The 13,590-nt window shown below is 48.0% G+C and overlaps 1 protein-coding gene across 1 annotated transcript in view; it reads left to right on the plus strand.

Moving 5' to 3' along the window:
* The first annotated feature begins 11,262 nt into the window (after positions 1-11,262).
* ESRP1 (epithelial splicing regulatory protein 1) overlaps positions 11,263-13,590 on the plus strand; it is a 57,466-nt gene continuing 55,138 nt past the window's right edge. The window contains exons 1-3 of the mRNA XM_032760064.2: positions 11,263-11,394; positions 11,900-12,028; positions 13,253-13,366. Of these exons, the coding sequence (XP_032615955.1) occupies positions 11,263-11,394; positions 11,900-12,028; positions 13,253-13,366 (375 nt within the window). The remainder of the gene's footprint in view (positions 11,395-11,899; positions 12,029-13,252; positions 13,367-13,590) is intronic.

Genomic DNA, 13,590 nt, shown 5'->3' on the forward strand with positions numbered 1-13,590 from the left:
TTTTTTTTTTTTTTTTTGAGACAGAGTCTCACTGTCTTTCAGGCCTGACTGCAGTGGCGCTATCTTGGCTCACTGCAAGCTCCGTCTCCCGGGCTCACGCCATTCTCCTGCCTCAGCCTCCCAAGTAGCTGGGACTACAGGCGCCCGCCAACACACCCGGCTAATTTTTTGTATTTTTAGTAGAGACAGGGTTTCACCGTGTTAGCCAGGATGGTCTCGATCTCCTGACCTCGTGATCCACCCGCCTCGGCCTCCCAAAGTGCTGGGATTACAGGCGTGAGCCACCGCGCCCAGCTATTTTTTTTTTTTTGAGACGAGTTTTTTGCTCTTGTTGCCCAGGCTGGAGTGCAATTGCGTGATCTCGGCTCACTGCAACCTCTGCCTCCTGGGTTCAAGTGATTCTCCTGCTTCGGCCTCCCGAGGAGCTGGGATTACAGGCACCTGCCACCACGCCCAGCTATTTTTTTTTGTATTTTTAGTTGAGACGGGGTTTCAACATATTGACCAGGCTGGTCTCGAACTCCTGTCCTCAAGTGGTCTGCCTTCCTCAGCCTCCTAAAGTGCTGGGATTGCAAGCGTGAGCCCCTGCACCCGGCCCAAGATAACTACCTTTTTTTTTTTTGAGACAGAGTCTTGCTCTGTCACTCAGGCTGGAGTGCAGTGGTACGATCTCAGCTCACTGCAACCTCTGCCTCCCGGGTTGAAGCAATTCTTCTGCCCCAGCCTCCCGAGTAGCAGGGCCTACAGGCGAGTGCCACCACTCCCAGCTAATTTTTTTTTTTTTTTTTTGTATTTTTAGTAGCAATGGGGTTTCAGCATATTGGCCGGGTTGGTCTCAAACCCCTGACCTCGTGATCCGCCCACCTCAGCCTCCCAAAGTGCTGGGATTACAAGCGTGAGCCACTGTGCCCGGCCCAAGATAACTAATTCTAAGCAAAACCAGATACACTGACATCTCCATATCCCATGTAGAAAACAGCATATTCCAGAGGGAGCACACTGTCTGGGTAGCCATGGACACAACAGGGAAAGAGCATTGAATTGGGAGCCAGGAGACCTGAGCTTTGAGTACAGTCCTGCCACTAATTCACTGTGTCACTTTGGTTGGGCAAGTCACTTAACCTCTTTGGCCTCTTGTGAAATGAAGGAGTTGAAATAAAATACTAGTTCCTCCCAAATATATAAAAAAAGTTTGATGACATATTTAATATGTATTCTAACTAACGTGCTATGTATAGTTATTGTAGATTGTCACTTAATATGTTTCCAGTGTTCTTCATAATACATGGCTATCTTATAAACAATCTGAGGGGATAACATGCAGGTTTTAGAATTTCAGATGTGATCTTGTTAAAACATTAGACTTACTGTACTTTCACTTTTGTGGCTTGTTATTGGTCACGTGCGTGTATTGTAGTCAAGATCTCATAGGGAAGTGTTTTACTTTGTCGTAGTCTGTCTTATTTTTGTTTATAAATAAGATTTTCCAAAATATATAAGGGGGTCATATTCAGCATGGCATGTTGGCTAAAGCAGTCTCTGGAGTCAGACTCCCTAGCTAGGAATCCCAGTTCTGTTAGTAGCATCTGTGCCATTTTTTTTTTTCTTTTCTTTTGCATTGGGGACTCACCCTGTCACCCAGGCTGGAGTGCAGTGGTGCAGTCGTGGCTCACTGCAGCCTCAAGTTCCTGGGCTCAAGCGACCCTCCTATCTCAACCTCCTGAACAGCTGGGACTACAGGCATGCATCACCGTGCCTTGCTAAGTGTTTCTATTTTTGGTAGAGACTGAGTCTCACTATGTTGGCCAGGCTGACCAAGTTATTTTTAACCTCTGATTTTCTCTGTCATAAGTGGGGCAAAAAACAGTACCTCTACCTCATTTGGTTATGAGAATTAAATGAGATAAGGCCTTAGAATGTTGCTTGGTACATAGTGTCTGCTTAACAAATAAAAGCAATCTTATTGTTTATGATATGTAAAGATCTCCTTCTCCTTTCTGCTGTCACTCCCGTCAACTCCATGGCCTACTCCTCGGAGAGAATCAGTACTAATGGCTTTTTTCTTTTTCTTTTCTTTTTTTTTCTTTTGAGATGGAGTTTCATTCCGTTGCTAGGTTGGAGTGCAGTGGCGCCACCTTGGCTCACTGCAACCTCTGCTTCCCTGGTTCAAGCGATTCTCCTGCCTCAGCCTCCTGAGTAGCTGGGCCTACAGGCATGCGTCACCATGCCCAGCTAATTTTTGTAGTTTTAGTAGAGATGGGGTTTCACCATGTTGGCCAGGATGGTCTCAATCTCTTGACCTCGTGATCCGCCCACCTCAGCCTCCCAAAGTGCTGGGATTACAGGTGTGAGCCACCGTGCCAGGCCAGTACTAATGACTTTCTATATTGCCCTCTAGAATGTTGATCTGATTCAAAATATTATTTGAAGAAATGAATTCTGAATACAATATGATACTTTCTCAACTAGCTAAAGCAAGGATACACATTTGGACAAGAAAGGGATGTGCTATTACTGGGAGCAGTTCTTTGATTTCAGAAGTGTTTATTCTTTCCTCTAAGGACAGCAGAATTGATGGAAACCCCCGGCAAATCCCTTTTCCACTAAGTTCTAAGCAGGAGCAAGTTCTACTGCTTGTATACATAAAGAGAAGAATTTAACAACGGGCATGAAACAGGCCATGAGAAACATGACTGTTAATTGAGGGAGCCTAGAATTTTTTTTTTTTTTTTTTTTTTTTTTTTGAGACAGAGTCTTGCTCTGTCCCCCAGGGTGGAGTGCAGTGGCACGATCTTGGCTTACTGCAAGCTCTGCCTCCCGGGTTCACGCCATTCTCCTGCCTCAGCCTCCTGAGTAGCTGGGACCACAGGCGCCCATCACCACGCCCGGCTAATTTTTTGTATTTTTAGTAAAGACACGGTTTCACTGTGTTAGCCAGGATGGTCTCGATCTCCTGACCTTGTGATCCACCTGCCTCGGCCTCCCAAAGTGCTGGAATTACAGGCGTGAGCCACCACGCCCAGCCTGAGGGAGTCTAGAATTTTAAGAAAAGAAAGTCATTGCCTACTTGAAATAAATAATGCAGAGTAGCATTTTAAGTAATAGAGTCTATCTATGGTGGTAATCACTGAGGGCTTGTCTACATGGGAAGCTTCATAGATAGACTGAGATTTGAGCTAAAGGGTGTATATTTTACTCCATAACTCCAATTCAATCTGAAAAGGAGAGCAACAAGGTTAAAGTAGGCTTTTAAAGTTTTTGTTTTGTTTTTTTTTTTGAGATGGAGTTTCACACTGTTGCTCAGGCTGCAGTGCAATGGTGCAATTTTGACTCACTGCAACCTCCACTTCCCGGGTTCAAGCGATTCTCCTGCCTCAGCCTCCTGAGTAGCTGGGACTACAGGTGTGCACCACACCCAGCTAATTGTTGTATTTTTAGTAGAGACAGGGTTTCACCATGTTGGCCAGGCTGGTCTTGAACTGACCTCAGATGATCCACCCGCCTCGGCCTCCCAAAGTGCTGAGATTACAGGCATGAGCCACCACACCCGGCCATTTCACACACTTCAAACAGACATAAAACAGGGCAACAACTATTTCCTGGTTTTTAGGTTACATTTTGCCAGAATAATAAAATTGGCCCTTTATCAGCCAAATGGATAGGTGAGTAGGCAGGCTACAGGGATGCACAGGGCCTTAGGAAAGAAGAGAAACAAAACTTCCTTTCCTTCTTTAAACATTCACCCTTGTCAACCCCACCTTGACTTAAAAGATAAGATGTGCTGCTGTGCTTTTCTCTCTCTGGGCTTTGGAAGAGGCAGGGACTTACTCCTGGGCAAGGGGCTCGGGGACAGGGGTAACTGATACCTTGATGGCAAAAGGCCAGGAGTAAGGAGGGAGGAATTCTCTTGGTAGCATCTCTTTTTCCCTGGATGCCCAGTTAAATGGGATCAGTTTTGTGATCCTCAAGGATCAGGGGGCTCTTATAAGCCATGCTGTGCAGATTAACGGCGCATTTCCCTATCTGTTTGTTTCTGTGTATTTCCCTATGACATAGCAGTCAGTAAAGTCTTGCTCAAATGCCTCAATGGTGTCTTCTGTCTATGCTAAGGCCAGAGAATCATCAGCCTTTGTGGTTGTCTTGAAAGAACCCTCATCACTTGGAGATTCCTCTTCAGTAGTAACCTTCCTGGTTCTCAGGTTTGTTTTCCTTAGGGAAGCTGTTCTACGCAAAAATCTCTCTCCTTAAAACCTATGAAGTGTACATCATCAACATCCCCATTTTTACAGGTAAAACTGAGTTCTTGTGAGGTTAAGGAACATGCCCAAGGCCACAAGGTAGCAAATGGCAGAGCCAACTATTAAAGCCATACTTTTCTTCATGATCTGTAATAATCGCTATAATAAAGGTTCAGGCCAGTAATTTCTTTAAATGTGTAATGCACAGAGTAATGGATAATTATAACTTATTTATTTATCTTGACCAACACTTCTCCTTGCCTCTCCACTTCAGAGGCTAGACTTGTCCAGGGAGTATAAAATGTGGTGTCTTCTACAAATGCATCTAGTATGAATAACTAAGAATATCAGTGGCTTTTGGTAGCCTCAGAACACAGGTTTCTACTTTGATTTGCTTTTTAAAAATTGAAATAAATTCACATACCGTAATATTCACCCTTTTAAAGTATACAATTCAGTGATTTTTAGTACATAAAAAGATTTGTGCAAGCATTGCCGCTATATGATTTGAGAACATTTTCATATTTTGATTCACTGTAGAAGATTTTGTTTTGTTTTGTTTTTTGAGATGGAGTCTTGCTTTGTTGCCCAGGCTGGAGTGCAGTGGCCCGATCTCAACTCACTGCAACCTCTGCCTCCCAGGTTCAAGTGATTCTCATGCCTCAGCCTCCCTAGTAGCTGGAATTACAGGTGTCTGCAACCATGCCCGTCTAATTTTTGTATTTTTAGTAAAGACAGGGTTTCACCATGTTGGCCAGGCTGGTCTCCAACTCCTGAACTCAAGTGATCTGCCCGCCTCAGCATCCCAAAGTGCTGGGATTACAGGCATGAGCCACCACGCCCAGCTTAGAAGATTTTCTTATAAGTACAAGAGAATAACTAAGTATGCGCAATTAAAACACTAACAAAGATCTAGAGGGCTGGGCGCGGTAGCTCACACCTGTAATCCTGGCACTTTGGGAGGCCGAGGCAGGTGGATCACCTGAGGCTGGGAGTTCGAGACCAGCCTGACCAACACGGAGATACTCCGTCTCTACTAAAAATACAAAATTAGCAGGACATGGTGGCGCATGCCTGTAATCCCAGCTACTAGGGGGGCTGAGGCAGGAGAATCACTTGAATCTGGGAGGCAGAGGTTGTGGAGAGCCGTGATTGTGCCATTGCACTCCAGCCTGGGCAACAAGAATGAAACTGTCTCAAAAAAAAAAAAAAAAAAAGAAAGATCTAGAGATCTCAAATGAACCTTGAGTCAGTAAACGTAGTGCTGCTATGTAGTCTTAAAAGGGGAACTGCACTGCAAGTAATGAAATTATGACATATATCGTGATGGAGCTTTGTGTGGTCATATGGCCATCAGGATAAACACATGAGTAACAGAAGGCTCTGTTCTGAAAGCATGAGTCTTATAATTCCATTACAGCTTGATCCAATACTTAAGAAAGAAAAGTACTAAACTATTAAATAAATTCCATTAAGAACTGCTGAAGAAAATTACAACTACTGGTTTCCTATTTTGTGTGTGTTGACATGATAGGAAAAAAAAACACTGCAGTTCAATGTGATAATCACATATTAAGACAAGAAAACCAGAAAAGCTAATGTAATCTTACAAATTAGGTGATGTATGTAAAATCATTTTGGGAGTTCCAAAGGATTTACAAACATGAGCTAGTGTTACCAGGTAAACAAATTCAAAAGATATCATAGCTATATAATAGGAGCTATTGCCCACACATTTAACTTATAATTTTATGGAAATAAAGATTTATAATAAAAATAGTTGCACTTATACGGTATTTCTCATTCTCATTCTTTTTAAAAAGTTATATATGTACAAGGAAAAAAATTCAAATACCACAATAGTATAAACTGTGCAAAGTCTTCTTTTTTTTTTTTTTGAGACGGAGTCTTGCTCTGTCGCCCAGGCTGGAGTGCAGTGGCGAGATCTCGGCTCGCTGCAAGCTCCGCCTCCCAGGTTCATGCCATTCTCCTGCCTCAGCCTCTCCGAGTAGCTGGGACTACAGGCGTCCGCCACCACGCCCGGCTAATTTTTTGTATTTTTAGTAGAGACGGGGTTTCACCGTGTTAGCCAGGATGGTCTCAATCTGACCTCGTGATCCGCCTGCCTCAGAGTCCCAAAGTGCTGGGATTACAGGCGTGAGCCACCACACCCGGCCTACGGTTCTACCGTTGTTTTTTTTTTTTTTGGAGATGGAGTCTCCCTTTGTCGCCCAGACTGGAGTGCAGTGGCGTGATCTTGGCTCACTGCAACCTCTGCTTCCTGGGTTCAAGTGATTCTCCTGCCTCAGCCTCCCCGAGTAGCTGGGACTACAGGCGTGCACCACCATGCCCAGCTAATTTTTTTGTGTGTTTTTAGTAGAGACGAGGTTTCACCATGTTGGCCAGGCTGGTCTTGAACTCTTGACCTCAGGTGATCTGCCCACCTTGGCCTCCCAAAGTGCTGGGATTACAGGTGTGAGCCACCATGCCTGGCCTCACATTTTTACTTATATCTTTGGAATAAAAATAATTGAATCTCAAAAAAATTAAAAAAGATTATGACATATAGGTACCATTGCGTCAACAGTGAAGCCCCAGCAGACACATTTGTATTCTGTCCAGTTCAAGAGCTGCTCTCTAAAAGTGATGAGAAAAAGGGTCAAAGGAGGGTAATGAAGATAATTAAAGAGCAGGAAAGTAAGATTCACAATGAAAACTTTAAAGAGTTTGTAGTTATTTAGTCTAGGAAAGGTGAGTTAAGAACAACCTTAAAGTATAAGAAAGGATTACTATACAGAAAATAGTGACCTTTTCTTTCACCCTCTTTCATTCACTAAGGAAAAAACAAAGAAAATGGATTTATTTTACAGTACAAGTAGTTAGATTAACAGAAAAAAAAGTCATGACACAGAGCCTTGTCAACCACCAGCAAGGCGGTGGCAGCAAAATGTCCTCTGAGGCTTAAAAAAATTATTTTTAATTTGAAATAATTTTAGACTTACAGGAAAGTTACATAGTATAAAGAATCCCCTTATACAGATTCCCCAATGTTAACATTTTATTGCATTTGCTTTATCATTCCCTTTACATATATTTTGTCTGAACCTTTTGAGAATAAGTTACAGACATGATTCCTCTTTACCCCTAAATACTTCAGTAGATACTTCCACCAACAAAGACACTCTCTTGCCCAACCACAGTAATATTACAACAAATGGGAAATTAACATGGATATAATACTATTATTTAATCTACAGACCTTTTTTTTTTTTTTTTTTTTTTTTTTTTTACTTTTTCCGGTTCAGGATCATGTCTCTTAAACTCCTTTAATCTGCAAAAGTTCTTCTTCAGTCTTTGTCTTTGATGGCTTTAATGTATCTAAGAGTACAGGCCAGTTATTTTATAGGCTGTTCCTCAACTTGGGTCTCTGGCTCTTAAAAACAAAACAAAACAAAACAAAACAACAGAATCTCAAAGTTTTGAGAGTTTTAGGTGTGGTCCTAGGCCAATACTTAAATAAGCCTCTCTCCTCAAGGTTCTTTCCAGCCACCTTACACAGATTATCCTTACTAAATTAGATTTATAGATGGTGGTGATAGACAGTAAAACATTTTTGTATTCAGAACTATCTTGAATTACATATATTCCAACCCCTCCACCACATTTTACAATTTTAATTTAACAAAAGTAAGTTTGTTGAAGAATTAGCACCTACTCTTTAAACATTTAAGTCTTAAATTACCTGTAGACTCCCATTTTGACAATCTCACCTCTGCAATGATGACCTATGCCCTAGGCTCAGAAGACAAAGAGCTGCAAAAATGGGTGTTACTCATTACAATCATTCAACAAATATTTGTTGAGTGCCTAGTATGTGTCAGGTTCTGTTCCAAGCCCTGGGAATACATTTGAGAACAACAGCAACAACAAAAAATCCTCATCCTTGAAAATCTAGCTGGAAAGATTAACCTTTTTTTTTTTTTTTTTTTTTGAGATGGAGTCTCACTCTGTCGCCCAGGCTGGAGTGCAATGGCAAGATCTCGGCTCACTGCAACCCCTTCCTCCCAGGTTCAAGCGATTCTCCTGCCTCAGCCTCCCGAGTAGCTGGGATTACAGGTGCGCGCCATCCCGCCCAGCTAATTTTTGTGTTTTTAGTAGAGACGGGGGTTTCACCATGTTGGTCAGGCTGGTCTCGAACTCCTGACCTCGTGATCCACCTCGGCCTCCCAAAGTGCTGGGATTACAGCCATGAGCCACCGCGCCGGGCCCAGTAAGATTAACTTTTAAATTGAAAAAAAAAAAAAATCAGAAACCGGGATTAGACTTCCTTGAGCCATTCATGCCGGAGGTTGCAAATTCTTTTTGTGAAAAATCACACCTTGGTGATGACCTTGAGCAGTAGGATGTAAACAACTCCCACAAGCTTAGCGTTCCAATAACGGAACACAAGACATAAACTAAACAGGAAGACGGCAAGTCTGTATGAATATGGTCAACTCCAAGACTCAAGATTCTAATGTGGATACTACTGCGGAATTCCTGGTAAACACGCTGATTTAATAAAGTCTTTGGTTTATCCAAACGGGCGACACAAATGATTAATCCAAACTCCAAAGACCTAGAAAGAACAGGCGGGGCCGGGTTTCAGTTCCAACCACTTTTTCAGCAACAGTCACCTGCTTGGCGAGGAGCCTCTGGACCGCCTCGCGCTATCTGGTCCGCCCCGCTGCGGCCACGCACCGGGTTCCGCGTCCCTGTGAGGCGGCACCTCCTGGGCCCAGCAGAGCTGAGCACCTGGGAACCACGCACCGAGAGCCCCACGGGGAGGTGATTAGGGGGAACCGGCTCCTCCAGGCGGCCTCGCCCACTGCAATGCAATCTGGGTGGTTTTTCCAGGTCCCTCCCTGCCTCGTTCCGCGCCCAGTCCCTGCCCCCGCGACGCCCGAGGGCCTGGACGGGTGGCTCGGAGTTACCGGGGCTGGGAGGAGCGAGGCTACTGCAGCAAACCAGCCGGAACCCATTTATGACTCCGCACTCTGAAGTTCAGGACAGGGAAGCACCCACCTCTGGAACTCAAGCAGCGGACGAGGGAGGTCCCGAGTGCAGTCGCGGCGCTGCGAGTGTGGGACCCTGGCCTTCGCCCGCTCTCAGGGGACGCGAGCTGCCACCTGCATCACGGGAGGCCCCGCCTCCGCCTGCACCTTCTCCTACCAGGAAACGAGACGGCGCGGGCCTCGGGCTCCTCTCCCCACTCCCGGGAGCCTGAACCCCCGCTGGGAAAGCCAGGCCTCCAGCTTCCCTTGACACGCGTCCTGAAAGGTTATCGGATTTGTACCCGGAGTGGGTTCTGCAGGGATAGGTGCATGGTTGCCCGTTTCACATCACGAATACGAACGGGGCTGGACACCTAGAGCCAAATTATTAATACTTCAGACAGAGTTCTGTTCCCAAGAACAAACCGCTTTGAGATATAAAACCCGAGAAAACTTCACCTCTAGCGCTTTTCTAAGATGTCAGCAAGACCCAACAACATACTGCCACCGATCTGGTGGCTGGGGGTGATGGTGGGGGCACGAGCCTCTGGGCAGACCAAGCTGAGGTAGAGCAGGGAGGTTGTTTGGGAGCTTGGTCAAGCCAACACACTCCAATACAATACCAAAAGCATGAGCAGAGGGAATGGAGTCAGGCCGCAGAACCCGGGAAAAAGCCTGCGTGGCCCGATTTAAGAAAACTTTTATTAGGCATGCGGATAGATGCTTTTCATTTGGGGCCCAAGGCAAATAAAAGGAAATGGGCCCCAGCTCTGGAGGATGTTCTAGCTTCGAACTAGCAGCCAGGACCAAACCAGGCATAGCATCTAGAGTTGAGAGAAAAAGGAGAGGGCTCCATTGTGCCTGAGTTTCCTTGCGGGGTCCCCCAGCTGCTTTGCGTGCGGTAACTGCGTCCTGGGGAGTGACTAGGTGGTTGGGCGTCCAGCCCCGGGCGTCCGGCTCTGCCGTGTGCGGGTTCCTCTCCGGAAGGTGGACAGCGCGGCGGGTTTGGGACGAGCGTGCACCCGGGCTCCGGCCGGGAGAAGGTGGGGGGCTTGCAGGATTTCTCCTGCTGTTTGCACTGAAAGGTGTGTTGGCTCAGGAGCTGCTTTTCTGGGGATCTGCAGTTGCCCCCGCCACCTCCTGGCTGCGGTTGGCAGGTCCCTCCCTCAGCGGCTCGTCCTCCGCCGGCGCCGCGCCCTGGGCAGCTCCGCGCCCCGGGCCTCACCTCTGGCTTCCTTCCTTTCGCCTCCCTGCACCTGGCCTTTTCTCTTGACCCTTCAGAACCTTCGGCTTCGTTCCCCGCAGCCAGTGTTCTCGGAGCCCCCCTGCACCTCTCAGTTACCTCCAGTGGGAACCCCTCCCCCCAGCGACTCCGCGCCCTTTACCTCTCGGAGCCCTTTTCCCGTCTGGCCTCGTCTACCCTCTGGGTGGCAACCGCCTCTTCCCCGCCCCTCGCGTCTCCCCCTCCTCCTCCCTCGCCCTCGCCTCTCCATTCATCCAGCCATTGTCTCCCGCCCCTTCCTCCCCCTCCCCAAGCGGCCTCCTCCCCCACCGCTGCCACGTCGTGGTTTGAAGGAGCCAATGGGCCGGCGCCGCCAGGTGTCTCTTACCTGCACCACGTGGGGGAGGGGGAAGGGGCGGGCAGGTAGAGCCACATCCCAAAACAGAAAAGCTTTCAGCCATTGCGTGCCTCCCGGGGGTGCAGCCTTGCTCCAGGCTTTTTGCATAGACGCCCGGGCAACTGAATACAAAAAGGGCAGGCCTCTTGCGCCCTCCTTCCTACCCCCCTTCCTGCCCTGGGCGTGGAGCACCGGCCAGGTGTGGGCTTGGGTGGTTGGTTACCGCCTTTTGCACTAGCAGTAGCAAGGAAGGGGGGTGGGCGCTCTTTCTTTTTCTCTTAGAAGAGGGTTTAGCACAGGTTTTTTCGTTCTCACTTCCACACCACCTTACCGCCTCCCGACCCCCCCTTCTCCCCCTCCCCACCTATCGTCATGACGGCCTCTCCGGATTACTTGGTAGTGCTTTTTGGGATCACTGCTGGGGCCACCGGGGCCAAGCTAGGCTCGGATGAGAAAGAGCTGATCCTGCTGTTCTGGAAAGTCGTGGATCTGGCCAACAAGAAGGTATTTCTCCACGTTTTCGTCTAAATGCAAGGAATGGGGCAAGAAGTTTGCGGTAGAGGTTTGGGCGGGGAGGGGGGTGGAGGTAGGTAAATAAGTGCTCTTGTTTGCCCACTTGTGAGTCTGGACCCGAGGCCTAGGGAAGCTAGAGTAAAACCAAACTTGTTGGCCAACTGCCTTGGAGCCATTTCAGTCCTCCGCAACTTGGCTCAGGTGGAGAGGCCGGCGCTATCGAGCCGGGTTCTTTGCCCGTCGGGGGACGCTCCGCCGAGACGAGGTGGGGTCTCGGAGGCCCCGGGGTCCACTTCCAGGGCTTTTCCGACCTATGGGGTGAGGGGTGGGGCGGGGGGCAGGAACGCACCGGAACCGATGGAGAGTCGAGAGCTTTGATTCTGCGTCCGGACCCCAAAAGAGGCGCGGGCCGCCCCAGCAGGGGAGAGAGGGAGGAGGGTGCAGAAAGAGGCTCCGAAATTGAGGGAAACTGACCCCTGCTTCTCTACCTTCGGAGGTGGGACAGTTGCACGAAGTACTAGTTAGACCGGATCAGTTGGAACTGACGGAGGACTGCAAAGAAGAAACTAAAATAGACGTTGAAAGCCTGTCCTCGGCGTCGCAGCTGGACCAAGCCCTCCGACAGGTGACAGCCCCGGGTCACGCCGCCCACCCCAGCCTGGGCCCAACCCCACCGCACCCTACGCCCTTTCAGGGCGGCCCACGCGTGTTCCCGGAGCAGGGTGGCGAGACGCTCGCCCGGCCGCGTGGGTGGGAGCCCAGCCTGACGGCCGGGGCGCACCGTTTGGGCGGGGGTCGCTGCTTCTCTTAACCTCCCAGCCCCTAGGGTTTGGGACCGACATTCACTAGTTTTCGAGTTGCTTCCTGAGTAGTTACTGGAGCCGGAGAGTCAACTCCATTTTGCCAATTGATTGACGTGCGGAGTTTGAATCCTAGCTCCCCCATCTCCAGGTCCAGACCCCAGAGGCGCCGCTCCCCTGCGGGGTTTGGGCCCACAGCCTTCGGGCAGGGGGCGCTGTGGCGTAGACGTGCAGGCGGGCCCGGCGGGTGTGCAAGAAGTAGCACAGTTTGGGTTTGAACCTGAAGGTGCCTGCCTGGTTTCAGGCTTCTGAACTCCCAACGAAAGTCTCGGTCCGTCATTATTTCTTTAGTGGCCTTGGTCCCAGTGCCAGGGAGGTTTTTCAGGTCTGAACGTGCAAGGCTGCCCGTTGGGTCACTGCGGAACTGATGGAACCCCCTTATTAGGACTGAGGTGACCTAAAAACCGGCTGTTCCGGGGTGCTGACGGGTGCCGGATCGGGTAGGGCGGGGCGCTAAACACCTGTGCACAGATGAATGCTCTGCGCTCTCACGACCTCTGCCCTAGCACACGAGCTTCAAGTTATAGGAGAAAGCTATCCTTTCTGGGGTGTATTCATCCAAGACTTTCCAGATCTGTATACCCAATACCCGTATTTGTTTATTAGAAGCTGGCATCTTTCTTAAGCCTGGCACATCCAAACATATAAAAACTAACACTAGGGAATGATGTAATCTGAAGGCAACCTGCTGATGAAATTAGACATCTGACTTAAGTCTTGAATGGATTTTTTTTGTAAAAACAGAAGGGAGAATGCATTGACAAGTTTCTCCTGGGTGCGAACTGCGGATTGATTGGAAAGCTTCCCTACCTCGAGGAAGCTAGACGGTTCGTGGGAAAGGAGTCTGTCTTTCCAAGGTTGCCCCAGCACCGGTGTCCCCCATCAGGGCCCTTATTGCGGTTTTCTCTGGCTATCACCAAGGGGAGCTACTTTGTAGAGTTTATAAATAGTGCATCTGTTGCATCCCTGTGTGTATCTTGTTCTTGCAGTTTAACCAGTCAGTGAGCAATGAACTGAATATTGGAGTAGGGACTTCCTTCTGTCTCTGTACCGATGGGCAGCTTCATGTCAGGCAAATCCTGCATCCTGAGGCTTCCAAGAAGGTAAGAGTGCTGGCTTCTGGAAAAAAAAAAAAAAAAAGGTTGAATGTTTGGGGTGACTGGAGTACTTTAAAAATTTTTGGTTTATTCAAGTTTCTCTGTTCTTAAAAAGATGCATATAGGGAGTTATTTAATGAGTACAGAATTTCAGTTTGTGAAGATGAAAAAGCTCTGGAAATGGATGGTGGTTATGGTTGCAAAATATGTTAATGTACTTAATGTTTTAC

Source organism: Hylobates moloch, unplaced genomic scaffold (assembly GCF_009828535.3).
Source record: "Hylobates moloch isolate HMO894 unplaced genomic scaffold, HMol_V3 SCAFFOLD_9, whole genome shotgun sequence".
NCBI lineage: Eukaryota > Metazoa > Chordata > Mammalia > Primates > Hylobatidae > Hylobates > Hylobates moloch.